The 27,864-nt window shown below is 42.3% G+C and overlaps 1 protein-coding gene across 2 annotated transcripts in view; it reads right to left on the minus strand.

Moving 5' to 3' along the window:
• Positions 1 to 27,864, minus strand: part of PKHD1 (PKHD1 ciliary IPT domain containing fibrocystin/polyductin) — a 279,722-nt gene that overhangs the window by 231,826 nt on the left and 20,032 nt on the right. For both annotated transcript variants that reach the window (XM_027789196.2, XM_027789199.2), the window contains exons 11-30: positions 26,993 to 27,032; positions 26,361 to 26,431; positions 24,365 to 24,466; positions 23,968 to 24,063; positions 22,720 to 22,855; positions 21,774 to 21,888; positions 20,664 to 20,939; positions 19,806 to 19,895; positions 18,975 to 19,068; positions 16,655 to 16,797; positions 15,609 to 15,739; positions 14,438 to 14,622; positions 13,927 to 14,065; positions 11,185 to 11,339; positions 9,520 to 9,704; positions 8,346 to 8,468; positions 6,630 to 6,735; positions 5,868 to 6,146; positions 2,715 to 2,845; positions 1,786 to 1,921 (exon numbers count right to left, since the gene is read on the minus strand). In XM_027789196.2, the coding sequence (XP_027644997.2) occupies positions 1,786 to 1,921; positions 2,715 to 2,845; positions 5,868 to 6,146; positions 6,630 to 6,735; positions 8,346 to 8,468; positions 9,520 to 9,704; positions 11,185 to 11,339; positions 13,927 to 14,065; positions 14,438 to 14,622; positions 15,609 to 15,739; positions 16,655 to 16,797; positions 18,975 to 19,068; positions 19,806 to 19,895; positions 20,664 to 20,939; positions 21,774 to 21,888; positions 22,720 to 22,855; positions 23,968 to 24,063; positions 24,365 to 24,466; positions 26,361 to 26,431; positions 26,993 to 27,032 (2,733 nt within the window). The remainder of the gene's footprint in view (positions 1 to 1,785; positions 1,922 to 2,714; positions 2,846 to 5,867; positions 6,147 to 6,629; positions 6,736 to 8,345; positions 8,469 to 9,519; positions 9,705 to 11,184; positions 11,340 to 13,926; positions 14,066 to 14,437; positions 14,623 to 15,608; positions 15,740 to 16,654; positions 16,798 to 18,974; positions 19,069 to 19,805; positions 19,896 to 20,663; positions 20,940 to 21,773; positions 21,889 to 22,719; positions 22,856 to 23,967; positions 24,064 to 24,364; positions 24,467 to 26,360; positions 26,432 to 26,992; positions 27,033 to 27,864) is intronic.

Here is a 27,864-nt window from a genome sequence, read left to right on the forward strand (position 1 = left end):
AGAACAGATAGCAAAGATTAGCTGTCACAGACCAACTCCATTTTAGCCCATTCCTCTTCATTGAGCACACGTCACCGTTATCCTAGCCACAGAGAGGTAGTCAGGAGCAGCTCACCTGCTTCACTCTCTCTTAAGTCTTAATCAAAATCAACTTCTATAGGTTAATGCATTCTTACTAAAGATTCAGTGGCAATTTTGTCTCCCAAGCAGAGGGCAAGGTCACTTGGCTTTAGCAAGGTCACCGTTGCCATTCAGCCCCCCAGCCTCTGCTTTGGAGGAGTCTCTGCCTCCCGTGAGGTGGGAGAACCTGTACAAAGCTCCCTTCATCTACCAGGTCCTCTAAGCAGATCTTGAAGCCAGTGCTTTTCAATTCTGCACGCTCAAGAGTCAGATAAAGTTTGAAAGCCTGTGAAGTTGAATATATTTATAGCGTGAACTCTTTGGACTCTTGGTCAATTGTCAGCTTAATCCTAGATGCCTGGAAGGCATCAGTGTAATTTATTTATTCTTTTTATTATATAGGAGGGAAATTATGTTAAAAAATGAAGCCATGGAGGTTCTGAATAGGAGATTGAACTCAGCCACACCACTGTTCAAGAGACACAATAACATTAAGGAATTTCTTGCACCTGGGCTGCCAGCGGCTAGAAAAAGATCTCCCCTTGGTGCTATGGTATCTGCATAATGTTCAGATGATAAAGGACATTTTTTCTTATTTACGCGTTCTGGAGTAATAGAAAACAACAAGGGCATTTGGGAAAAGGAACAGAAATGCCGAGCGTGAGTCAAGAAGTGCATTTTGTCACTGGCAGTCACCTAATTCCTTGCATCCCCACCAAATCCAGCCAAACTGCTGAGCTGGGGGAGCTTTATTAAAGTGTGTACTGGAGAAGTTACAAAAAGCAAGGAAAAGACCTGCAGATGATTGCATGCTTGGAGGAATGGGAGTGGGGTAGGTAGGAAAGTAGGAATATTTCTCTCTTCCTCCTGTCTTCCTTCCTCTCCCTCTCAGGTACTAGGAATCTGGTTGCCACACAGAAATGTAGTAAACCTTCCCAAAAGACTTGTTTTTAAGTAGACAGTGCTCACTGTTAATGCCTTCTATTCCCAAAGCCCAGCCAAACCCTTGTGGGGAAAAAAAAAAAAAAAAGAAGGGAAATGAGCAAAAAACCCAGCCCCAAGTAGACACATTCAAAAGACAGGAATGATAAACAGTCCATGAGATCTACTTCAGATTTTTCCCCCACAAAGTCCATGAAGTCTATGCTTTGACACAAGGTCAAACTGGAAGAAACAGTTTAGCTTGGAAATGGGAGACCGTAAGACAAATTTCCCTCTATTCTGTTTTCAGCAACCCAAAATGCACATAATGCACTTTATGATCAACCCTCTGGGACCCTGGAGAAGGGCGTTCTCTAGGGATCGCTTCTCTTTTCATGGCTGAACCTGTTACCAGGAACAAATGGGTGGAATAATTTCAGGGCAGAGTCAGAGAAACGGGACACAAAGGGAGCACTGTGCAGCACCTGACATCCTGTGGACATCATCCATACTGGCCTAAGGCAAGTACCTCGTTATCTCACGTATGCTAGAGTCAAACCAACATAAAACAACCAGACCTGAGCAGAGCTAGCAGGAAACACAAGGAGTACAAAGTTAAAAGAAAACAACAAAAGAACAGCGTCAGATTAACAAACTCCATAGACCTAGATTCCCCCTGCTCCACCACCATCAGCAACAATACTTCCATAGATGATGCCCAATACACGTCTGCAGCCTTTTCACCTGCTATGCCACTTCTGTTTCTGCTTAGCGATACTACAGCAGGGTTTAAGGAAGGATCATACTGGAACAAGTTGGTAACTGTTGTTGACTGGTATCCAGAAATTAGTGTCACACGGACAGCAGCATCTTCTGTACCCTAGAAAAAGATATGAAAAAATGTCTGGGATAAGAATGCACCAATAAAAAAAAAGTTATTCCCTATATTTCTACATCTCCCATACTTAATAAGTTAGGCACATGGCACTGACAGAATTTGTGTATCTACCAAAATCAAATGTATAGTTACATTGACTTTAAAGGGACACCTATGGAAAGTTAGAAACCTTAAAACAATCCCAGGCTATGGATATTTTTATTCTCTGTATCTGTTCTAGCAAATGAAACAGTCGTAGGTTACAGACACTTATCCCTACATGTAAACTATTAACATTGTCCTGGGTATAACTTCACCATGCAGTAAACAGCACTGCTGCTAACAACCCCTTAGGCACATTTTTGCATGACACACAGATAACGTCCAAAGGAGATCTAGATGTAAAGTAGAAAATTTGGAGCTGAAGAGGATTCAGCAATGTGATCAAAAGGAGTTGTCCCAGGCACGTTTAATTTACTAGTAGACAACGGAAAGCAGAGATGGGCAATTTTGCTGGAGTTCAAAGCCCCGGGTTTGTTTATGCAAGGCTTGGCTAATGACATTGCAATCTGGATTTTTTTCCATTTCACTGGTTTTCATAAATTCCCAGTCAATCTATTGTTAATTAAGCTGGTCTAAACTGTAGGAGTCATCCACAGTAAATTGTCCCACAACCAAGATTTCGCTGATGGACTATCATTTGCCCTTCCCCTAGTGCAGGTTTAGGCCAGGAAAACACAGGAAGGCCTGTAGGCTGCTGACTGTTGCAAAAAAAAAAAACACCGTGATTTCTTACCCGAGAGGGAACTTCACATTCAATTCTCGTTGAATTTCTGCCATCCTCCAAAACTGGGCAAGGCTGAGAGCCAAATAACACCAAGTTTACCCCTTCCAGACTGGTCCCCCTGAGAACCACTCTCACTCCTCCTACAAAACCAATTCTTCCATTACATTCAAGATGTAGAACAATATTTTTATATGCAAAGGTTTCTTTATTAATAGGTTACTGCAAAAGGCAGTACTGTCTCTCAGTTGATCTGATGATCTGCTTCTACCTTGCTGTGCCTACCTTCCTCTCTTTCACCAGCGATCCTTCTTGCCTATTATTTGAATTCTTGTCCATGATACAGAACTGGGTTTGTTTCTCGGTTTATTTTTTAATTACATACTTATTTAAGCCAGCAAGGTCTGGCCTCTGATCTCACCCTCAGAAAGATCCCCAGCCCAAGAATGAAATAAGGAAGGAAGGAAGAAGCACTAAGAATGGAAAATGAGCTTAACACAGCAGGTGATTTCACAGTTCAAATAGCTGCCAAGCACCCTGCTGTCAAAAAAGCCTGTAGCATGTGTCTAGGAAACTTGGGTTAGAAAGGGGACTTGGCAGGGCTCAAGGCTTAGCAGGGTTATGAGGAAAGTCACAGAGGGTTTGATTCTGTGAAGCACTAAGAAGCCTCAGTTCTGCTTTGTGCCAGCCACAGCTGAGCCTCTTCAATCACATGCAGGATCATACCCAACACAAGCCAGACTCGCACTTGATCTTTCTGCAGCATCCATTTCCAATGCAAATAGTGAGGGTGCAGCTCTGCTTTTCCAAGTGACTAGAATATTCAGGGATATTAGAAAGAGAAACGGGATAGAGAACAGGAATGGACATTAATGGCAATTCTAACCTGGACTTTGTTCTTTGAAGTGATTCGGAGACTAATTTAAAAAAAAAGAAAGAAAGAAATTTTGCTTGAAACTTACAGCTGCTTGCTCTAGTTATCAGTACCGCAGAGTTTTAGGGCTGTGGCTGGACAGACAGACTGTGCAGGCAGGAACTTTATCAATGCAGTGTTTACGTGAATGTATTAGTATGGCTGTGTTAGGAACCAACTGGATATGATGGTTTTCATGTGTGATTTAAGCAAACTTCTATAGAAAAGTCATTATGTATTGACAGCAGAGTCCCTTGTACCTTTTCCTCAAAGTAACTTGTCCTGCTAATTCTTTACACCACTAGAGAATTACAGAAGTTTAATCTTCTAGATTTTCTCTGGCTAGCAGCAAAACCATGCAAGTAACAGCAATCTGATATGTTAACAGCAAGTTCCTTCCATCCACTGGAACATGGTAATATATTTAGAAAGGCATCCCATGCTTATAGAGTTAGGTCGCAGGGATCTCCCAGCACAGTACCACCAAGACCAGTGATACGTTGACAAGAGGGAGCTGATGCAGCAAAATACAAGATGCTTCCTCTCCTGTAACATTAAGTCTGCAGAGTCAGAAACAGCAAGAAGTCAAACCTGAAGCCACGTGTCTAATGTAACAGTTGTCAGATAAGGAGCCTCAGATTTAGAGTACAAAATCCGTGTGTGTTGTGTAAAGACTGATGCTCTTAAGTTTTGATATCTACACTTATATCCATATGCAGTGAAATACTGCATATGTGCACTTTACGATAAGATTGAAGAGAAGTATTTTAAATGGAAGAAATTAAAAACACAGATGGAAGCTGTAATTCTTTCCAATTATAAATGTTCAAGGCATATGTAATGTAAGATAACATTATACTTGCTTTCTTCTTAATGAGTGATGGATCACTGTAATTGGGAGAACAGGATTGCCAGTGAAGGAAATAAGAAGCAAGGCCCAGGCACTAAAACTTGCCATTGTTGGCTTTTTTCTTTTAGGTTTTTTGGGGGGAGTTTTTGGTTTTGTGTTCTTTGGGTTTTGGTTTGGGGTTTTTTTTTGTGGGTTTGGGTTTAGAAAGAAAAGGGTTAGAATAGATTTCTTTCCATGCACCCCAACAAAATAAAAGCAAAGAAAGCCATAACTTCTTGCTTTCCAGCTTTGGAACTCTACATTGTCCCAAGTCCATCCCATGGCTCATCCAGAGAGGTTCGCTCTGCCTCCTCCAAGGTGGCCAAGCATAGCACAGACAGCTCACCAAGCCACATGGCTAAGCGAGCTTCATGCTGCACCTAGGCCAGTACTTCTGCTCTCAGCCATGCGTATTACCATGATTTCAAAGCACCGCAATACTGAAACTAGCAAGTTTCCATACAAAAGCAGGATAATTTTTACTGTCCGTGTAGACCTGCATCATGTTCTCTCTAGGTGCATACCCAGCTGCTTGAAAGCAAGTCACATGCTGAGACTGTTGGTCCTTACTGCACAACTCAAGTGTGTAAAGAGGTTCTCCACATTTCTCATTGGGTTGGGGAGGCTCTTCCCTTTCCCAGCAAAGAAAGGGTGGCTTTTTACAGCATTTAGTTTGTCTTAACTACAATTGTCTAGACACTGTGGTGGAACTTCCAGGCGAAGTCTTTTCATCTGTGTCACATACAGGGCAGATGAGAGAGTCATAATGGTCCTTTGACCCCAGAGCACTGTGGAAAATCTTCCAAGCTCTTGTCTTCAGGGGTGGAATATATCACCCTTTATTTCCTCTTCTGTTTTGAGGAAAGGAGGGGTAAAGGGAATGGAAGGAAATTCAGTTTAGTTTGAGCTTCTCTAGATTTCTGAGTTTTGTATCTAATTTTACAACTCAGAATATGAATTCATTTCAATATGAGTGGGATGAACCAAAGTTCAGCCATTTCACAATTAGGCCAGATTAATTCAAATACTGCAAAGCTATGTGTTAAATGGATGTGGAGAGATGAGCTATGAAACTCTAATACCCATCTGATTTGCTGGAATGAATATACCTGCACTCGAACTCACTATTCCCAAACAAAACTAGGCAGGAAACTGGTTGGTCCACAAAGAACCAAGGAAGATCTGTCACTCTTTACAAGACTTGCCCCAGTGCTTTGGGGTACACATGATGTGTCCAGCCATATTACAGCTTTTTCATCAGGTGAAGACCTTAGTAGTGAAACTACAGAACTAAGACACACCATGAAAAGTAAGCAACAGAAAGCAGATGTCCCTTTAGAGTTGGCTTGGTATTCAGACCTACCAATCTCTGAAGCTGTAGGAGGTTCAATAGCTACCAGCTTTGGGTCAACTCTTAGGAAGATGCCTTCTCTTGTGCTGCCATTGAGTGCGAAGCCATAAGGTCTCACCAGTAGTGTCAGCTTGTAGACTCCAACTGGCAGCCTCTCCATCTGGCAAACCACTTTGTATTGATTCAACATTATGACGTGGCAGATAGTGTTGTTCACCTCCACTTGCAAGGCTGGCTTCTCCACAGTGAAGCCAGCTCCCCTGATAACTACTGTGGCCTGGGACCTATCATCTGAAGGAATATAAGTAACAAGATGACTCATGAATTTTTGTGTAGCAATGCCCAGGAGTTAATTTCAACCAACAGTTAAAAATTTTTTACCATTTTCATCAGGACCTCCTAAAAACTACACCACCAATGATCTCTCATTGTCCCCCATAACATTTATTTCCGCCTGTCCCTGTCCAGCTATTATGTATTTCCTTACAGTTATTAAAAATAACTGGCACTGAGAACCACCTTTTGCTTTAAGTGCCAAGATTATTGCTATTTTTCTCTTTGCACCTCTACTATCTCAACATTGCTGTAAAAACATGTCTGTGTTACATACTTTAAGACTGGAGCTGATCAGAAGTACCCCACCAGAAACCACAGTTTCCATAAAATCAGAAATTTCCAAAAGAATACACATGCACACCAAGTCATCAGCATCTGGCAGATCTTTTTCACAGAACATTACTTTTGCCATTTTGTCCAGACACAGAGCCCCATTACCTGATGAATACTCCACATCAGTGACTAAGGGTGTCAGCTCCTGGCTGAACTGGAAAGAGCATGAACCAGAGCAGTTTGCAAGGACATCATTCACCACCACCACCACCTGGAGACAGAGAAGAAGGTTACCCTAAAGCTGGGAACAGAGGTGTTTTCTACAGCCACATCCCCCTGGGAGACCTGCAGAGTGATGCTGGTAGCCACCCTGAGCTACCAAGAGCACTTGGCCTGTGCCAGAGGAGAGCACAGTCAGACAGCTGTTTATCCTATGGCAACCTCATCACAAATTTAATTGCAAGGCTCGTTAGGGCTCACCTTCGGCAAAGCAGAGCACAGCTTTGGAAGCTGTATCGACACCCTTTCTCGGTACCTGCAGGATCTTATCTCCCGTCTTGCTGGGATGCCACAGCTCCTCGCAATTCCTGTTCTTCTAGTGATCTATGGAAAACCTTGTGTGCCGCAACCCAGTCTTTCCCACCCCAGCCTGGGAACAAGTTTATTGTATTTAAAGCCCCCTGAAAGGCTGATTAGAATGAATCCCAGAACATGTATTTTCAGCACGCAGCCATCAAATCTGGTTTTTTTCCCCTTGTTGCTCATGCTGAAAGAAGAAAGCTGGGCTGTGACCTTGATTATCTAACAAAAGTTATAATTAGATATCTCTTCTGACATCCTGGTATCTCAAAAGAGCCAATTGGCACAGCTAGGGCATAGGAGAGCCCCTCTTCATCTCTCTCCCAGGTATTAAGGGTGTACCAGCGGAACACAAACGCTTGCAAAAAGCAAAAGCAGACTATCTCCAAGAAACACAAGAGGCACAGAGTTGCCAAGCACTCTGCTGAAATGGAGACACAATAAATAGAGGGATATTTTTGTACTTGTTGCTAGCAGCAAGCCAGAATAAAGCTTCAAATATAAAGAGGAAATCTGATTGCTGCTGCCCTTTCTGTTTCATTTGGTCTGTTTGAGGGTATATCTGCAACACAGGTGGCAAAGATACAATAGGTGGTTGAGCCACTGTGGGAAGGACAGCCTGTATTTCTGGGGAACAGGCTTACCAAAAAAGCAAGGTGACCTAGCCCCAGATGCTACACAGCTGCCCTATGCGCATATCCAGCATCACCCTGTTATCGCTATCATGCCTGGCAGTCTTTGCTGAGAGCAAAGCCAGCAATGAGCACTGCTCTGCAGCAACCAAGAGCACGGTTTGCCTCACGTTTTTCCGTCCAGCAGACCCACTCAGCCAGGAGGCCTTCCTTACTCCCTTGTCACACCTGAATTGAGATCCACAGAGGCTGAGGGACTTGTCTAATTCACAGGCAAGTACCACAGCCACCATCTCAATTATTTTGCCCATCAGTGTAACAGTGGGAACACTGCAGATGAATAGAGCATCGTTCTCAAGTCTGGTGGCCAGCACCATAAGACCCACCAAGGGTGGCTGTACAGAGCTGATGCCAGCCCACGGCCACTGCCTCAAAAGAAATAAACTGCCTTCCATCACCCATGATAACCATTCTCCCCACCTGCAACAGCTCTTGGAGGAAAGTCTTGCTCCCCAAACCAGGGAGCAGAATCTGACCAATTTATGGCAAAGCACAGAACAGATTTCTGAAAGGATTTAGACACAGAACTGGGTACCTGAATATGTAAGAGACTCCTGGATCTACAAAACCTGGATAAATTAATAAGAAGTGTGACAGCACATTAACTCACCTGTGTTTTGTTATTGAAGGTAGCAAGCATGTCCCCAAATATTGGTCCAATAAATACACCCCCATCATAAACCACACGACTAGAAACAGTTGGTTGTAGACCAGTGAGGTGTTTGGCAGAGACCTGCCAAAGAAAAAAGAATTTAAGTTTCTTGCCCTTTTCTGTTCTGTGATTTGAAATTAAAACCATACCCCCACTGTTCATACAGAGTCTTCACAAGGCTGCAAATAACTCCTGGAAGCCTTCTCTCAAGCTCTTCCAGGAATCTTATCTCCAGGTCTAAATCTTTATTATCCAAGACATCACAACACCTCCCCATTCCCACTGTAACTTTGCAGGCAAAGAGACTGCAAACTGAGGCACAGAGATTCAGGAGCCAGATTTGCAAATAAATTTCTAATACTCAATAATATCATTTGGAATTAGGCATGGAAAGAGCTCTGAACATCTGCTTCCCAAATACATGACTTTGGGTGAAACAAGAGACTGTGCTACAGGTGAAGATGCAGATCAAGCTTTTCTCACCCTTTAGGCCAATGTCTTGAGCATGAAAGCTCATTGCTTTGTTGAAAATGATCTTACACTTTTAGAAGCTGAATATACAAAGAAATAGGTTTTCTTTTCGAAGGAGGAAGCAGCTCAGTCTAAGTACTTATTCAAAAGAGATCCTTCTACTTGAAGTCAAAATTCATTTTTTCATTTTGTGCATGACAAATTTTGAGGTGGGAGAGTGTGAACTGAGCCTTCATCTGAGATTTGTGAGAACCAAATATGAACCCAAACAGAAAAACATTCTTGGCCCATAAATGATGCCACAAACCTGTACTGAGCTTCAGTTACTGTACTGAAATATTAACATGATTATAATAGATTTTATTTCAGTATAGGAATCCCTTTATTGTGCAGAACTGCAACAAAGCACAGAAATTACTTTCTAGCCTCCTCATTATTTTGAAGCACAGGCTCTGATGATGTAATTTCTCCTCCTGCAACTGCAATTGGTTTTTAAATCATCTAATCTGGAATTTGCTTAAGCTGCTGTTCCTGATAAGAAGATAGATTGTCTAAGGTCACATGTGTGTCTCCATAAAAACATGTTGGGAGAATGAATCAGCTAAGGACAAAGATATTGAATGGGGCTCAAAGTGGATGTTAGTAATATAAATTACTGTACTCTGATAACATTGGGCAAGTCTCCAGTTTTTGTTTTCCAAGTGAGTGTCCAGATGCTTTCATAGCAAGAGTTTGAGTCTTTGGTCACAATGAAGTCATTGGTGTTGAAGTACGGGGCTGTAGAATTGTCTACGTTGTCTTGCAAAAGCTTGCGAAGATGGCGGGAGGAGATGTGCACTGAAACATCTGCAAAAGACATTAGAAAGCAATGACTATTATCACTCCTAGGGAAGCACAGCTACCGGCTAGTAGAAAGGTGTTTCACTGTTGGTGCAAGGCTGTTGTGGTTCAAACCTCTGTAATTGCCAAAGAGCAGCAGAGAGAAATTTACTGGACCCCAAATGCCAAAAAAATCATGGAACTGAATCATAGAATGGTTTGAGTCAGAAGGGCCTTTAACGGTCTTCTGGTCCAACCCCTCTGCCATGGGCAGTGACATCTTCAGCTAGATCAAGTTGCTCAGAACCCCATCCAGCCTGACTTTTAATGTTTCCAGGAATGGGGCACCGACCACCTCTCTGGGCAACATGTTCCAGTGTTTACCAACCTGATCATAAATGAATTCTTCCTTATATCTAGTCTGAAGATCTTCTGCACTATTAAATAGCCAAGAAAACCTAGACATTTCTCTCCAGTTGGGACCATCACAAATTTTAAGTAATACTTTTACATTACATCACACATGAATATTCAGTGTGCAAATCATTTTCCTTCAAATTAGAAAGGTTGGAAACTTTCTAGATGAGATGGGTGTGAAAAAAGTCAGTCTATCAAGAAGACTTTATAGAGTCTAATCCCAAATAAATGCAAATTAAGTTTTAGTTCTTTTGACATAAACACCCATAGCCATTCAAAGCTGCAGATACAATAAGTCTCTCTAAACCAATTCACAAGAAAGAAGGGAAAGCACAAGACCTGGGAATGGGGCAAGAGGAACAGAGTACATTTTTGAAAGATGATATTCAAAGCATGACACCATAGAGACAGCCTCCAGCTGTTGTATGAAAATCTTAAGTAACAACATGCAGAAAAGAGTTATTTCACAAATATTCTAAGGCTACATTTATCTGTTTTGTTATTTGGCTTTATAACTGAGTCACCAGTTACTTTCTCATTGCTTTTGTTCAGATTAACCTGGTAACTTTCATTCTAATCCTCCTTGATTATTTAAACCAAAGACAAGAAAACATAGCACATCTAAAAGCGTCACTAATTGAAGTCAAGCAATTCTATGCACAAGAGCTTTTGTAGTATCTTCAAGCCAATTACCAATCCTGGTAATCCTAAAAGAGAATGAAATTCCTGCCAACCTGCATGCATCTTGTTATACAAGACAACCAGAAGTACATAGGCTGAAGAAATAGCAGAATAACAAAACCTTGGGTTGCAAAATCCTAGTTCGGGATTGGATCCAAAGTTATTTAATATTAAGGCAAGTATTTCATAGTGGCTGTCTTTATTTTGGAACAACTCCATACCTGATGTCTAGAAATTCTGCCCTCCCTATAATCCTTAATTCCTGTCTTGAAGGACATCAAATACAAAGATCTACAAACTGTCACTACTGTTTTAACTTGCCAGCCTGTACCCCAGGCATTTCCAAGGTTGTGCTTCACTTGGCTTCCTGCAAAGGAAATCCAGGACCTATATTTGCATCTTTTTTTACCTGATATGACTGTATTGGCCAAGTGGATGTGGAAGGTTCCTCCAATAGGTGGGGATGACTTTTGCACTCTTTGAATGGTGAGGCTGACCCTCACATCCTCCGTGGCGACATAGAGGTAGCTGTACTCCTTAGAGCCCTCCGCAAGCAAAGCACCTCTGTGTGACAGAAAGGATTCACCTGAAGGCATCAGCAGTCAAGAACCCCCACTCCTGACACCTCCATGTCAACCAGCAGCAGAGACACACCTATGGGAACAACACTCTTGAAGGACCCAAGGAGAACACATTCAGAGCTCAACTGGAATCAAATACTCCCAACTTATACCTACACAACATAGGCAATGCATACAAGAGAAACAAAAGGGAAAACACTTTTTTTAAAAAAATATGGTAGAAGACATAGTTCATACAGCACCAAGCATGAGCACATTCTATCCCGGTAGTGGTGTTTTTAAAGGACCAATTCAATGCAGCCTGGACAGCAAGCTATAACATCAATGCAAAAATCTTCCCCTACTTCATTCTGTAGTCTCCTCCAGCCTATCAAAATCTTACCTCTCCTGAATGACAGTGATAATTTTTGTGTATTAAAGCTCACCCAAGGCTCAGTTTCTAAAACTTAAAGTATTTCCTCCCTTGCCACTAAAATTATTTTTTTCAAAGAAAAATGAGATTCTCTGCGGTACAATGGTGCCCCCGTGTGGGTACGTGTAGGGATAACAGCTGACGACCCAGAGCTCAGCGGCGGCTTCTGCAGAGCAAATTTCAAGAACACAAAATCAAACGATCCACTGACCCTTCTGGTCTGATGTACAGCCAGTACATCAGATAATAGCTAATATTCCTGTCCCGACAGCAGCAAGTTGTATTAGACTAAAGCACGGCACAGGCTCAGTTAAGAGGAAGAGCCAAGTTTATTCTGAAGATATCCAAAGACAGTGATCAGCCCACTCATTTTTAAAGCACACACTGATTTCTGTTCTCAGTCTTCCTGGCCTCAGCATCACACACTGGTTTCTCTTACATCTTCCTCTGTGAGGTGAAGAAGCCCACCAGTGCCAGCACCCTTTTTTTCTTTCTTTCTTTTTTATCTCCTGGTGAGAAGTACTGTGATCAATCCATCTCTTAATCCTCTTTTTACAAGCTAAGCAGGTTGAGCTTCTTAAATCTTTCTCTCCTACACATTTTCTTCAGCCCCATAATCATGATCATGACTCCACAGCCCCCTCCCCAGTTTTTCTAAATCCCTTTGAAAAATGCGGTCATCAGTGCTGTATGTAGTATTCTAATGTCAGTCTTGTAAAGGCTACACACAGGAGTAAAAATTTCCCCTCTTTCTGTTAGTTACAACTCTGTTTATGCATATTAAACCCCACAGACATCCCCCTGTATTCTCATCCTTGCTTTACCATCAGTGGTTCATATAAAAACACTGCAGTTGACACTGGCAATTAAATGTGCTTTTCAAGGATGGATTTTCACAAGTTAAATCCTTCTGTGCTGTGCTAGATGACTTCTACATAACAGCTAGGTCTGAGATGTGGTTTAACATTTTTATGTCCTAACTTCTTAGACTTGGGCTTTGCAGGACAACAGTCTGAGCTGCCACTGAGCAGCTGTCACACTGGGAAAAATGAGATATAGACTGGATTGTGCCCATCTTTTCCTTTGTGCTGACTTGGACTATGTCTCTGAACCCAAATGTAATTGATGAATTCACCAAAACCTTAGATTTCACCAGAAGATGCAAGGATTTGGCTGCCCTGGGAACCAGACCTAATTTTCTTCAGATCTTAGCCACCTTTTAAAGGAGAATTTAGCTGGTTTTAGAGCACTCAAAACTAATGACATGGTACTTTGCATTTGCTACAAAGAAGAAAGAACACAAAAAAACCCAAAGTAAGTTACAGCAGACTGAGGTTCATCTTCTGAAAGGAGGTTTCCCATGGACACCTGGGCAAGTCAGTTTGGGTGGTGTAACTGAGCCAAAATAACAGCTGCAGTGAAGAGGCTGCATCATTTCAGCTTCTCCCTTGCCTGCCTCTATTATTCCCATCAGGCATGTTTTGTCTTAACTGGATACAATCCAACTTTTATAGGATTTACTGTCTGCCAGTGTAGCTTTTTAATGTTGCACTCTCTAAGATTAGTCTATGGTTCTACCTCCACTTTCATTTTTGGGACTTCCAGAATAGAAACCATCTCAGGCACTTACATTGCTTAACACAGTAATTGGTGGGAGCATCTCTGGCTGATCTCCATCCACTGCTCCAGAAGGGCTTGAATCTCCTTCTAGTCCTACGTTATATCTTCTTAACCCCAGATTAGCTGAAACATCTTAAGCACCTCTGGTTCGGCAACTGAATCTCACTCATACAATGGAACTTCAATACCAGAATCAGATACATTCACTCAGATGTCTACAATATACGTTCAAGACCCTATACGATGAGCAAAGCTCAAAAGATGTACTGAGAATGAAATTAAGTATCTTAATTTAGACCTGCAGCCCATCTACCGAGTATAGACATCTGTGTAGGATTCAGTAGTCTAAACAGGCTGAACACAGCCCATTTGAAATGCCTGGAGAAGACTGTAGTGAAAGCACAGTGGTTGCCAAGCTGCAGTCTTATCCTCCACTGCCTCTTATGTCCTGTCTTAGATGACAACCAGTCCCAGACATGTCAGGGGAAACTGTGAGAGGTATTACAGGTTATTGAGATGATCTCCTCACTGTTCCTACCTTAGAGAGAGAAGAGGCAGACTTGCACCACAGCCAGACACCACCCAGGACACATTGTAAGTGGGAGATGACCCTACTACAGACACTGCTTCAACTATCCTCCCACCTGGCCAAGGTGGCTTGGGATGTCTCCGAGAAACTGAAAGAAAAAAAGCACAAGCATTCATTAGAGCAAGGAGAACAGCTGTCACTATGCCTAAGTTATTTTCATTTCATAGCTGGAAACTTATTGGGGGGTGGGGAGTGGGGTGTTTGGTTTTGTCTGGGTAAGACAATGCAAGAGGTTCATTTATAGAAACACATTTTCAAAACCCCAAATTTGGCAATTCCTTCTTGATTGCTTTCACACACAAAAAAAAAAAATCAAGAAAGCAAAATTATTTTTGTGCCTGTTGTGAAATACCCTTCCCCTTTGAAAAAGTTTCAACTGGCCTTATCATTAAAGATTTTAATGGAGTACCCTGGAAACACAGTAACATTAAGAGGAAAAAAAAAAAATAGATTCCTTTACCAGTCACAGCTCTGTCTGAGATGATGACTTCATCAAGGTAATATGACGCAGATGTTTTCTTTCGCAGCACAGGGCTCAGCAAGTCTATCTGATGCACAAACACTGGGGAATTGGCAGGGAGGTCCTGGAGAAGTGTGGAGAGATTCACACACCCCTTCCAGAGGTCAGTGCAGGTGAATGTCCAGCTGGAAGACAGCAAGGTTGTGCAAGGTCACTTTTGCTGTGAGATAGTGCAATCATCGACTTTTGAGATGCTTTGTGAAGCTTCCAGGTAATGTCAAGTACTGCTGTTGTTACTACTGTTTACTCATTTACTCATACATAAGACACTTGCTCAATGGCTTGTGATCATTTTCTATGTCTTGGGCTCCCCATAGGAAGAGATAAAGCTTTAGATCTCTGCTCAGGTGTCCTCCTCTGCATCACAAGAGTGGGATGTGGGAATGAATACCATCACTCTAGTCTTGGCAAGACACTACAACAGCAGTAATCTGAACGGGGGTCAGGCAGAGTTCAGGCCCCTTGAGAATACCAGATGTTTGCTCAAGGCTCCCAGCTTTCTCCACCGCATAGTAAATTAACACCAACCCCTTCTTCCCCTTGCAGGTATGCACCCATCCCCCTCAACACAGCCTTACAGATCACAAAGTGAAGTTGGCAGCTTGGGTAAGTTCCTAAGGCACTCCTAAGTCTGCCTGACCCAAGTTTTACATCTAACACCAAGTGTTTTCTACCTATGTAATTCTAAGTGAATAAAGAAAATCAAAGAATAAAGCATTCTTTGAAACTTTGTGTACCAATGATCTCTTGATGTTTCGGGGGGGGAATCAATTCCTAACTCTATCTCACTGCAGAAAAATCCACTGACTGTTGCCAGAGAAACTGGGAAATTCATGTCCTCTGAAACCTTTTGGTGTTACCAGAGACAGAACAAACTCCATCTGTGAATTACTAAGGTGAGATCATGCATATAACAAGAAACATGCAAATTATCTCAGTACATCCTCAAAAAGAATGGAAGCACATTCTGGGAATGCCTCTGCAGACACAAAGAGTGTATCAGCTTACTCCAACTGACAGTTTGTTCCTATACAAATAAGAACTTCTCACAGTTTTCCTTGTACACCTTACTATGGAAAACAATCTCGGGAAACTACAGGTGTCTGGATACCTTTTAGAGTCAGTTTCATTGAAATCCCATAGGCAGGTGAGGTTCCTTTTCACTGAACTTAAAGAGACGTTGGTGTAGGACATCAAGATATTAAGGATTTTGCTCATAAGGCCTTTATGTGCAAAACACACCTGCAAAAAATGGGGAAAAAAATTCACAAATCAAACCACACATAATTTGTATGTAATGCCTGTAGAAGATATTATATTCTGTTTAAATCCCAGTTTAATGTTAGTAGGGAGACATGTCGTTCAAGGTCAGCAATGAAGCCCACCGCTTAAGGCCAAATTGCCTTGAATAGCACCCAGAGAAGACAGTGCAAGGCATCCAGGTGACCTGTGTGCCACCACATAGTGTGAAACTGATCCCTTAGGCCTCAGTTTTGGGGCAAAACATAGCTGGTAAGTGTCAGTGGGGACATCAAGTACCTGGGCGGGAGGAACAGAGACTGGAGATTTGGTTTGATTTGCAAGATGCAAGGTTTAGGATGTGTACAAGGTGGGGAAATAGGACTGGAAGAGATCTGTGATGACCTGGAAGGAATCTGGAAGGACTGCAGGGGGCTTTGGAGATGAGTCTTTCCCTCCCACCTCCTTCCTTGCAACCCCCAAGAATTTGCCTTCCCCCAGGTGAAAAAGAAAGGGTAAGAGTTGAAATCAGGACCTTATTCCTATTAAAAGTAGATGTAGAAGATGACCAGAAAAGTGGGTGAGACTGGAAACCAGATAAGGGATTTTTTTTCCTTTTCTTAAGCAGAGGTCATCCCTGCATCTTTCATCTTTTCCCAACACCACCCCACCTTTTCCTTTCCCTCAGCCAGAGTTACATCCCCAAATAACAGCCAGATGTGTTAAAAAATATCTATGCCTCAGGGCTCTCAGACTATCCACCCAACCAAAGATGCTCTCCTCTGACCACAAGCGTAGTCCAAAGACATGATCCTTCATGTACTTGGGGGAAGTCTAAGCAGACCAGATGCTATTATGTTGCTGGTTGGGCTCTTATATTCAGTCCCCAGTGCAACCAACTCAAGAGCAGCCACCTACATGTGTGTATTTGGTAAGATCATATCTTGGTAGAGTTGAGCGGGAAGTTTTCACCAGCTGGCTTGGTCTGTGAACACTGAACCTCCCACAGAAAGGCTCTGTTCCGCTGACGATGTGTCCTGTGGCAATGACATCCTTCATATCTGACAGAGATAAAAAACCAAGAGGGAACAGGACACTTGAAAACAATTCATAAGACACCAGTACAGTCAAGAGATTCATGAAAATACAGAAAGCAGGTATGTAAAATTAGTCAGACAGTCCTACACTTAAATATTCTCCTGCATCAGATAAATGATGAACATCTGCAGGGCGATTATCCCCCACCTTAAAGGGTGCCAGAAGACAGGAGTAGGGACCATTAGATTACTGTTCTGACCATAAAACCTCGTGGCAAAAAGCAGCCTTCAGCCATATAGAGTGTGTTTGACCAAACCCACCCTTCCTTTCCAGAAAACACTCAGGCAAAGCTAGATATTGATGGGTAAAGCCTCAGCCAATCCACCTTCCCCTTTGGGATATTTGTGCTATTGGTCTATCAACCACGCTGCTGAAAAACTGCTAGGATTTCTTTCCTTCCTTGAACATGAAAGGCTTTCTTCTGTCACCACATACTGACAATTCACCTTTTCTTCTAGTAAGGGAAATAAAGCCTACAAAATGAAGTTAATAGAGTTTTGGTGGTGTTTTGTTGTTTGTTTGGTTTTTGTTTTTAAAAAAAGGCAAAAGGAAATAGTAGTTGTTCTTTGCACAACATGTGTTGGACCTGTTGAAATCTTCACTGGAAGAGATTATGAGCACAGCTCAGCGGTGTTCAAGGGTAGATTATGTAAATACAGGGAAAGGAGAGCCACTGAAAGTAACTAAATTAAAAATAAAAAAAAAAGACATTCCACTCAGGAAGTTATTGAGTTGAAAATATTTCATATTTGGAGAGAATTAATGATGAATTATTACACATGATCATCCAGCTTTTACTCTTCCCTAGGCATCTATTTTAGTTTCTGCTGAAGTCAGGACACTGGGCTAGGTAGACCCTAAGTCTGAATGTGTGTGACTGTTCTTCTATTTTCCTGGCATCCATTTGCCATAATTTCACTGTTGTTCTGCTGTCTTTTTACATCATCTACATTTTACGATCATCAATGAAAATACAAGTTTTCCTTTGTTCTATCTGTTATACATCAATTTTTATTCCCACTGTACTGTTGAACTATCATTGGCTGTTAGCTCAAGTTTTTCTCTCTTTTGTCGTCAGAGTTGTAGTTTTGGAATCACATTAAGAATGTCCAGTTGCTATTTTCATTTTTCTATATAAAGCTTCCCTCTCCTCCTAATTAATGTTAATTGCTTTCCTTCACCTGAAGGAATCAATCACCAAATATACATATTACTGGCTGGGACCTGTTCTCTCTCTCCATATCAAATACAAGAATGCAATACAAGGTTTCTAGGCAAACATCCACTTTTTGGCATAGGATAAGTATACTGTAATTGTTGCCAAATATAGAATCATGGAATGGTTTGTGTTGGAAGGGACCTTTAAAGGCCATCTAGTCAAACCCCTGTGCCTCGGGCAGGGACATCTTCAACCAGATCAGGTTGCTCAGAGCTCTATCCAACCTGACCTTCAATGTTTCCAGGGATGGGGTACCTATCACCACTCTGGGCAACCTGTGCCAGTGTTACTGGAGTTACTTTCTACTAGAGAAGCTTTCTGATGTGCACAATACCTTCAATATTAGAAAACCATTATCGATAATTTGATATTTTTTACAGAAGCGATTGATGTTTTACACCTTGCCTGACCAGTCAAGTATACCACAGATATTTGCACTGTTTCACTTCCAGTCGTCGAGGAACACTGAAAGCAAAGACCTCCAGAGTCAGAATCAGCCACTTCCACAGCCTGAGCTGCAGCTATGGCTACACCAGATTGGCTTCCTCAGCAGACAGACTGAAACATGAATAATTCCACATGCCCCAAAAGCTGCAATTTTTTTTGGTCTCTACTCCTAGTGTTTTTAACAAGCAAAACATATCACCTGCTTTGATAAACGTGTTGTGATATGACTAAGTCACACAGAGTATTCAGAAAGAATCACTCATTATTATGTTAATCATATGGTTTTAAATATTAGTTCGATGAACTCCCCCATCAGAATACACACAAACAACAAATAACTGAGAAACTTAAACATATGTACTTAAACCCATTAAAAGTGTAAATTTACTGTCAGTAACTGTTTAAAGTATATTTATTTCATAAAAGGAAATCTACTCTCACAAAAAATACTGCTTATTTCTCACAGATCACTACCTTCTTTCTCAAAGCCATCACGGAAAAGGATTTTAGCCAAAGTTGGCTCAGTTTCACATCCTATTGAAAGAAGTTCCTCTATTGCTGTTTGCACCTTTAAAAAAAATTAAGAAAGTGAAAAGCAATCACAGTACAATGGTCTCTGGATCATTTCAGCAGAGATCTTCAACATACACATCATCACTACATTTTTCATGAGCTAAGGACCAGTGGCAAGGCAGCTCTGAACAAGCAGGTGGCCAAATGGTAGAGAATAAAATTCAACTCAACACAGAGCATAATCTTCCATGTCTGATACCCTTCAGGGGCGTGAGACATCCTTTAGGTGTCTAGCAGCCACCTCAGAAAGATGCATATTTCTTACATGAGCTATATCACAGCCTGGGCATCTGCATGATGCTCTGTTGACTAGATGTCCAATGGCTATCATGGAGCTATCACCCAGAGTAGTTTTAACAGTGACCAACTACCTCACCAAGAGACTATGGGATTTTGAAGAAGTGAGATGGGAGCTCCTGTCTGAAGCAAGAGCCATACACTACACATGTGGTCTTGAAGGAGAAGCCCAAGATTCTGGTATCTGAAGACACCGCATACTTCATTGCAGACATGACAGGCCAAGAAAAGATGCTGTGTTATGCTTAACATGTACCTGGGAGTCAGTCTTTCCAAAAATGTCACTGCGAGACAGTCACAGTAACAAAAATCACCCCTTCATCATATAAAATTTATCTCAGCTTCTGGGACAAGTGCTTAACTGCCGTCAAGGACCAGAGCTCCATCAATTACACCCCAGCAGAGGACTGGGTATCTGTGTTTCACGACACCTACCTGGCGAGCCGTAGCATTTGTGGGCATCATTCTGCGCAATGAGTTATTCCAGGAGATACTGAAATACCCTGTACCAGACACAGTCAACATCTGGCAAGCAAATAAGCAAATAAATAAATGAAAACAGGTACAAACTGCATGAGACGCACAGGCTGATACCTGATGTCTTCTACTAAGGAAGATTTTATGGCCTGTATTTTTCCTTTTTAAGCCTCTGTAAATCAAGAGTCCCTTCAGCTACTCTTAAACTGCTCTTGTCCTCCATGGTCTCTCCTGACACAAGCCTTGGGCTTCTGTTCTTAGATTAACAGGAGTGCAAGGGGTACATGACCTGTGCAGACACACCGCCACAAATGGCCCCTAAAGCTCCTGACCCACAGCTGTGGGATTTAACCACCAGGAAAAACTTCCATCATTGCTGAGCACTTCATCAGGCTGAAAGCTTCTATTGTCTGATTGCAGCATCTGGGTGACCAGGTAACACACACAGAGTGTGCTGTCACAGAGGAGGGGAAATAAAAACTATTCCAAACTCGTACTAATTTGCATTAGTTAACAAGGTGAGGCCTTAATGAGTGAGATAAAACCTGAAGGGAGTCAGCATTGCTTACGCTTTAACACGCAAGCAGGTAATAATGTAACCATAGGGTTTACAGAGCCCACCAATGTTTGTAAAAACCATGAAGACCTTCAGCTCATGATGCTATTCTCATCAACTGTCTCATCAAATTGAAAACACGGTGGGAACACACTTTCATATCTAGTGCAGACAAGACCTTTACAATCAGGATTTGCTGCCATCCCTGTCAACTGAATCAGGGTTCCTCCAGCTCCCAGGGTCAAGCATGCAGCACTGACCTGCATGTCTGGAAGATGCAAGGCGTGAGCCCGAATTTCATGTCTCTCGATGTAGTAGTTGTTCACCACGTGAGGATTCAGCCACGTGTTATGTATTTGGACTCCGACTCTCATCCCATTGCTGGGTGCCTTTCCATGATGCAGCGCTTCCAGGTAGTACTTCGAACCAGCAGTTAGCTCAAATTTCTGGGATTTTGGCTGCCAACGCTCACTCCAGCTCTTCACCCAGTTCTCAGACCACTCTGAATTGCCGGCAGGGAGAGAAGCTATCCTCACCTGTGTCCAGAACAACCAAATCAAAGACATTTCTCCGGTGTCAAAAGACACATTGTCCAATACCACTCTCCAAAAAAACAGACTTGTGCCGATAGCAGCGCATTGATGGTTGACACATTCCTTCCTACTATACAGGGAAAAGCCATCATCTCAAAGAGCTCTGGTTTAGGCTTCAGTATCATAAAGATAATTTTTATAGCTAACCCTAGCCTTAACAAGTCATCCATGAGAAGTTGCATGGGGAACTCTTCAGTTCTACATCACATGTCCTGCAAATACAAAAGAATTGCCTACAGCCTTCTGAGATGTAGTACATTTACCATTAGCAGCATGAGAGATGGTGGGGTTTTTTTCCCTTTTTTTTTTTAATAGAAAAGTCCTTTATATTGCTTCTAGCCCTGTTAAGTTACTAGGTTTAAGAATAACCCAGAGAAATAGATCAACTTCATTTATAACATCCTCTCAGCTTTACAAAGGAAAGGACCAATGTTTTCAGAGGGCAAAATTTTAACAGGCAAAAAAGGAAGTAAACTGAGGAAGTCAAACAGCAAGCCTCCAGGTCCCCTTGCACAGATTGTTAGTGGTGGTGATGTGCTGAACTAATGAAAAGGTCTTCTGAAAAAGTCATTCAAAGACTGGTTGGAAGAGTGAGTTTTTCCACAAGCTGAGCAGCTGATGGGGCCAATCAAATATAATCATATAGATTGCACTTTGCAACAGATTCATCACAAGGGCCAATAAGTCAATTCACTCTGGGAGAAATCCCACTTGTTACGACCTTCCTTAAAACCATTTCCTATCCTGATCTTATTTTTTCTCTGCCAAAAGTAATACCTTATGTTCTGGATCCTGGGATAAACTTAAATAGAGAGATGCCTGGCTATCTGCCTGAATCCAGAAGGTGTAATTGTTGGTCTGAGGAGCCACAAAAAATCCACGAAGCCTGGAGCTAAGAAAAAACAGAACCACCTTAATATACAAAAAAGTTACTGCAAAAAAATCCAGCCCCACACCACACCTTCACATGTACACTGTCTAACGAGACTGTGAGACCAAGTTATAACAAAATCTCAGCTTTTAAAACTGAAGGAACCTCAGGACGACCCATTTTCCCATTAAGTGTCATTTATGCTTTACAGAAGTGTTCAAAAAGGAAAAGACAGCCTCATGAAAATGAGTATAGCTTTGCTGTTGGTCACATTTTTGTGTATTTCTTCTCAAGCAGTCTTAATCCCAAACAGGCAGGTAAAGGGTCAACATTACACACAAGATCAACTGAGAAAAACAGAGAAGTGATAGAAAAATGAAAGCATTCTTGCATATTGCACAGCTTTTCAAGGCTGCATCTGAAGATGCAATGGACACCAACAAGACTCAGATACTGTCTCAGCTTGGTGCAAATTTATTTCCATTAACTCCACCTGTGCTGCAGCTGCCAACACCAGCTGAGGATCTGGTGCTCCACATCTGACCAGAGCTCCAGCCCAACACAGCCTTTAACTGGAGTTCCTTCTACCTCTGTAGCTATTTTTTTTGCAGCACTTCGGCACATCTAGGCCAGGTAGAGTAGAAATACTGAGTGAAAGTAAAAGAAGGAAAAATAAAACACTTCACTGCACATTTTGAGCTTCAAAAGGACCTCAGAGCAGAGGGTTTGCTTTGATTTATAGGAGCTATGCAGCAAGGCTCTGCTATAAAGAGCTGTCAGATGTTATTGCTACACCTTACACCACTAAAGGCGATTGCCATGGCTTCATCTCTTTTTAAGATCACTAAGTACCTGAAGGACTTCTTTGCCCCAGACAGAAGTCTTACTGAGGAACTCGCATTAGGTACAAACTGCCATCTATATCCAGGACCTGCTTCTGTCAGATCAGAGGCATCATCCCAGACTTCAAAGAGAAGCCCTCTGTTTCCTAGAAAGTTAAAACAAAAGCATTCTCAGTAGCAGCCAACAAAACTTCCATAGCACGTACTAGAATCAGTTGTGTAAGGAGGCAGGCCAGAACAGAAAATTTTAATAAATTGGCTCTCTTTGTGGGTCTTTTTTGCAGTCCAGGGCAGAACACAGATCTCACTTTAGGGGATTCGTTCTACCTTGAAATTCTCTACAAGAAAATACAAAAAAATCTACAGAGAGCAGAGCATCCACCCAAGCTCACATCTACTCTTATAGGAAAAGTTACTGAGACAACCCACAGTCAAAATGAGCTAAGATTCATTGTATGCACAATAGTTTCCTACTGCAATGCTCCACTCAAGCAGTGTCCCCAGAAACCTCTGCAGTAGCTCTAGTTCAGCTATCCTTCCTCTAAATATTATCCATACTTTTCTCCCCTCGTTTTCCACAGCCCTACAAACCAGGCTGACCTTCCTCCCAGAATCACCCATCTGCAAGTGGCGGGCTGAGCTCTCCACCTTGCCTTTCCTTGCTATATAGAATCACGGGATGGTTTAAGTTGGAAGGGACCTTAAAGATCATCCAGACCACCACCCCTGCTATGAGCAGGGACATCTTCAACTAGATCAGGTTGCTCAGAGCCCTGTCCAACCTGGCCTCGAATGTTCCCAGGGATGAGGCATCTCCCCCCTCTCTGTGCCAGTGTCTCACCACTCTCATCATCAGTAATTTTTTCCTCATATCTAGTTTGGATCTCCCCTCTTTTCAGTATAAAAACATTCCCCCTTGTCCAATCGCTACATGCCCTGCTGAAACATTTGTCCCTATCTTTCTTATAAGCCCCCTTTAAGTACTGAGAAGGCTGCAATAAGGTCTCCCTGGAGCCTTCTCTTCTCCAGGCTGAACCACCCCAACTCTCTCAGCCTTTTCTCATGGCAGAGGTGTTCCAGCCCTCTGATCATTTTTGTGGTCCTCCTCCCTATCAAACCTAGGAGAAACTGGCTTGACATTGAAGCAGACAGCATTCTGGAAAGCCCCATTTCTTGACTGCATTCATCACCAAATGATTTTTGCCCTCCATTTCTATGTGTTTGCTTCTTTGGACCTTCAGTCATCTGAATACTGTACCTGGTTGGGGGGCACCAAGCCTCCTGTCCTGGCCAATGAGCTCAGTGGTGCATTTGATTTGCTGGGGAGAGACATGCTTGACTTTGCAGGGGACACCTGGCAGTGGGAAAAGGAGACAAATGTGCTGTGTGAGAAACTTGGGTTCATGCTCCAGCTCAGCTGTGTTTCTATCTTGTTTCTGAAAGAGGTCAACACTTTGCTAAAAGCCTTGGCTTTTACTATCAGGCAAGCAAAACGGGTCATGTCCACAGTCAGAATAACAGGACCTTCCCAATGGTGAGTCCTACAGCTCCCACACTGGTATCCATGAACATCAGTTGGGTTTTGTGGTCAGGATCATGACCAACTTTATTGGGGGAAAAAAAATAATATATATGTCACACATCTGTCCTCTTACCTGCAGCAGTGACCTGCACCGGCTCCTCAAAGAAATCCCCCGTGACAGTAAGATCAGTGCCTCCTCCAAGGCTCCCACCAGCTGGGAACACAGAGGCTATCTCTGCAGAGGAAGGAAAAAGGGAAATCTAAAAGCCAGTGTTGGAAAAGTTAATCCCTGCCCTATTTCGGTTGAAGTCAGCAGTGCACTTGCAGTGTTTCCAGCACCACAGACTCTTGTAAATGAAACCAGCATCTCACTGATCCTTTATGGGGTTTTTGGCAGACGCTGGGATTACACCAGGTAACAACATGGGTAACTTGGCCGCATGACAGGAGAAATACTGTACTGCTTGGACTGTTATTTAGCAGTGACTAAATCTGTCATGCTCAGATCACAAATTGTTATATTCTGTGCTATTGAGGAGCTCTGCAAATAAAAAAAGTGGAAGTGAAACTTTTAATCCTTTTGACCTTCTCTGACTCACTTCTCAATTTAGCCTGTAGGCTTAGATGTTACCACGCTTTCCAATCATCCCTTAGGCTTCAGGGACAAATAGAGGGAGCTGAACACCTGACAAAGGAGCGTCCACATTGTGACCGTGAGAATCTTTCAGGATTTTATCTCTGTTATAATCATGCCCTTCCACACTGGAAACCTGTTTTTCTATTTAATGACATTTACCCACCTTACACTCGAATGTCATAGTTTAACCAACCAATTGTACTTCTATAGTACTGAAAAAAAGACTAGCAAAAAAGATAAGGGACATTGGTCTACATCTATATAATTTTTGTTAATTCCTCTGGTATTTAAACCTTACTTCTACAATATCGACTACTGGCTAGCACAGTACAGTCTACTGGATAGATCCAGCAGATCTTGTTTCTGCTGGTGCTCTGTCAACAGCTAGCTTCACGCAGGGTTAGTTCATTTTACTGTGCCTCAGTTTGTAAATAAGGACACAAAATCACCCTCCTTTACAAAGCGCTTTGAATTTATAGGCGACAAGCTGTATGCTATAAACAATATACATAACAGAGGTACATCTTAGCTACTTTCTTTTAAAAAAAACAAGCGTCTCAGATTCAGCCCATAAGGAACTAGTACATTCATCACATTAATTTCAGCCAACTTAATGGAAAAAACTGATGAGACCCTGCTGAGGACCTGTGCAGGTTAACCAAGCAATCTTTCCGCTTTATACAGCCTCTAAGGTCAACAGTTGCCCAGTGCTCTGCAGCCCCTGGTACCCTACTTCTGCTTTGGCTGTAGGGCATACAGCCTTGCTGAACCTCTGACAGTGATTGCCTATGACCATAATCCTGCGTGGGTGCTCAGAACTTCATTGTCTGCTGTCTACAATATAGCTGGAAGCGTCACAAGGAGGTTGTTATTGTTAATGTACCTTATTTTTTTTGTGGCGTTTTTGTTTGTTTTTTTTAATTAGTGGTGTAGTAACCTGCCATTCACCATTTATCCAGAACTCAATTTTTGGAAAAGCTGAACACTATCTCCTCCTGATAGTTGATGTGGGATCTATCTCATCCTAAGGTCTGCACTTCTAAGATCTCAACCTTACCAAATGCAGCATGATTTAAGGGGGGAAAAGTTTCTCTAGATGCAACATCTCGAGCCTACAACTGATCTGACAGGAAAAGGACCAACAATAAAGCAATGTCATTCCAGACCCTGCCATATGGCTTTCCTGTAGCTGACTGTCTCAGGTTAGGCTGTCCAAAACAGAGTTCAAACATATCCCTGCCCGAGAGGAGCACTAACTCACTGGGGATGTAGAATGTAGCCCATGGCAGCACATCCAGCCTTAGCACATCATCTTGAAATTTTTCATCTGCAGCTTTTTGTTTAGTCAAGCCCATACCAGGGGAGTGGCACACTCAAAACAAGGACACAACAGGATTAGGCCTTTGGGAAGGGCAACAGTGAGAGGTCTTGTCTTAGACCACGCTTGGGTTGCCAAAGACAGTGCAGCCGGTGAGGTGGATCAGTGCAATACCTGAATACGTTTGATACAGGAAAAGTTCCTGTTTGGCACTGATGAGCCAAGCATCTTTGTGTACTGCTGACCTGCAAGAGAGAGAAAATGCCTCAGAGAACATTGGCCATTTAACTTAAGTAGACCTTCTTTTGGCAGAACTAGACAGTTGCTCTCCAGAGGAACAGTGGAACATTTCTACAAGGAACAGCATCACCCTTGACCAGCACGTGGAGGCATAAATTTATGAGACTCCATTAACAGCTGAAATTCTTTCTTAGAAGTACTGTCCCATATTAAAGTATGGTTTTGACAGTATCATTTTCACCTGCTATTATGGCTAAGTTCTTTCCCATTTGGATGAAGAGTTAAAAGCGTGGTGACAGGATTTTATTCGGCTAGGTTTAACAGATAACTTACGCTTCAGGCACTGAATCTAAAGTATTAAATCCCAAAAGCAGAGACGCTTGGGGCAGAAACATTCTGCCTTTTCATTCCCAATCTGATGACCATCCTCTCAAGATAGCAAAACCTCATTTCTAAGCAATGAAACACAAGGTTCAGCAAAAACATCATGCACTTATCCTAGACTCATATGCAGCTGTGCCTCCATATGAAACAACAGAAAAAGAGAGAAAAGGATTTTTACTCACTTTCCTTTGTTAAACACCGAGAAGCTAACATTGTGGGACCCTGGAGGAGAGAAAAGTAATATGCATTATGGCAGAAGTGTGGAGGGCTTCATGAAGAGTTCATCCTGCCAAACCTTATCCAGGTATCCTAGGACTGATTCTCCTCTTCCTTACACTCTCCTTGCAACAGTATAACTGTGTTGATTTCAGCAGAGTATGTGTGCAGGAACTGAACCAAATATCAACTTAGGAAGTTTAGAGCCTTAGTTCATAGGTAGACACTGTATGTAGATACATAGTTATATATCTGAACCTGCAAACCAAACCTCAGAAGCAGGATTTGGTTGCCTAATCATAAGCCCTTTGGGTCATCTTAGACCCTGTGGATCCTATCTGACCTCACCTGCCATGCTAGGAAGGTGCAGACCTCTTTCAAGACCTTCATTAGCTCTGACACCCCACTGGAGAACTGCTGGATAATCCAAGATACCTCTAAAGCTCAGGCTATTGTACTGAGCCATCAGTGTCTACATGAAAGCTAAATATCGATTTCTGGTTTATATATCTCTAATCATCTTCCCCAAGTGGGAAGATTGCTGCTCAAAGCCTCCAAAAGAAATCAGAAGCTTCTTCAGGCTGCCTGGAAGCAAGGAACAATGAAAGGCGTCCAACCTGCTACAAGATAGATTGTGAATAGAAGGGAGCATCCAATTTATTCCTCTAATAAAGCAGCAAAGGGAAGGTCCACCACATACAAGAGGGATTAAAGTAAAACAGTAAACTGAGCAAAGACCCCAAATCACACCGGTGCTGTCAGCAATGTCCACATCACATCATGGTTTCACTTGAGCATTTCATTTTCTCCAAGACTGCAGAGGACATAAAATCACAGC

Source organism: Falco peregrinus, chromosome 7, assembly GCF_023634155.1.
Source record: "Falco peregrinus isolate bFalPer1 chromosome 7, bFalPer1.pri, whole genome shotgun sequence".
Taxonomy (NCBI): Eukaryota; Metazoa; Chordata; class Aves; order Falconiformes; family Falconidae; genus Falco; species Falco peregrinus.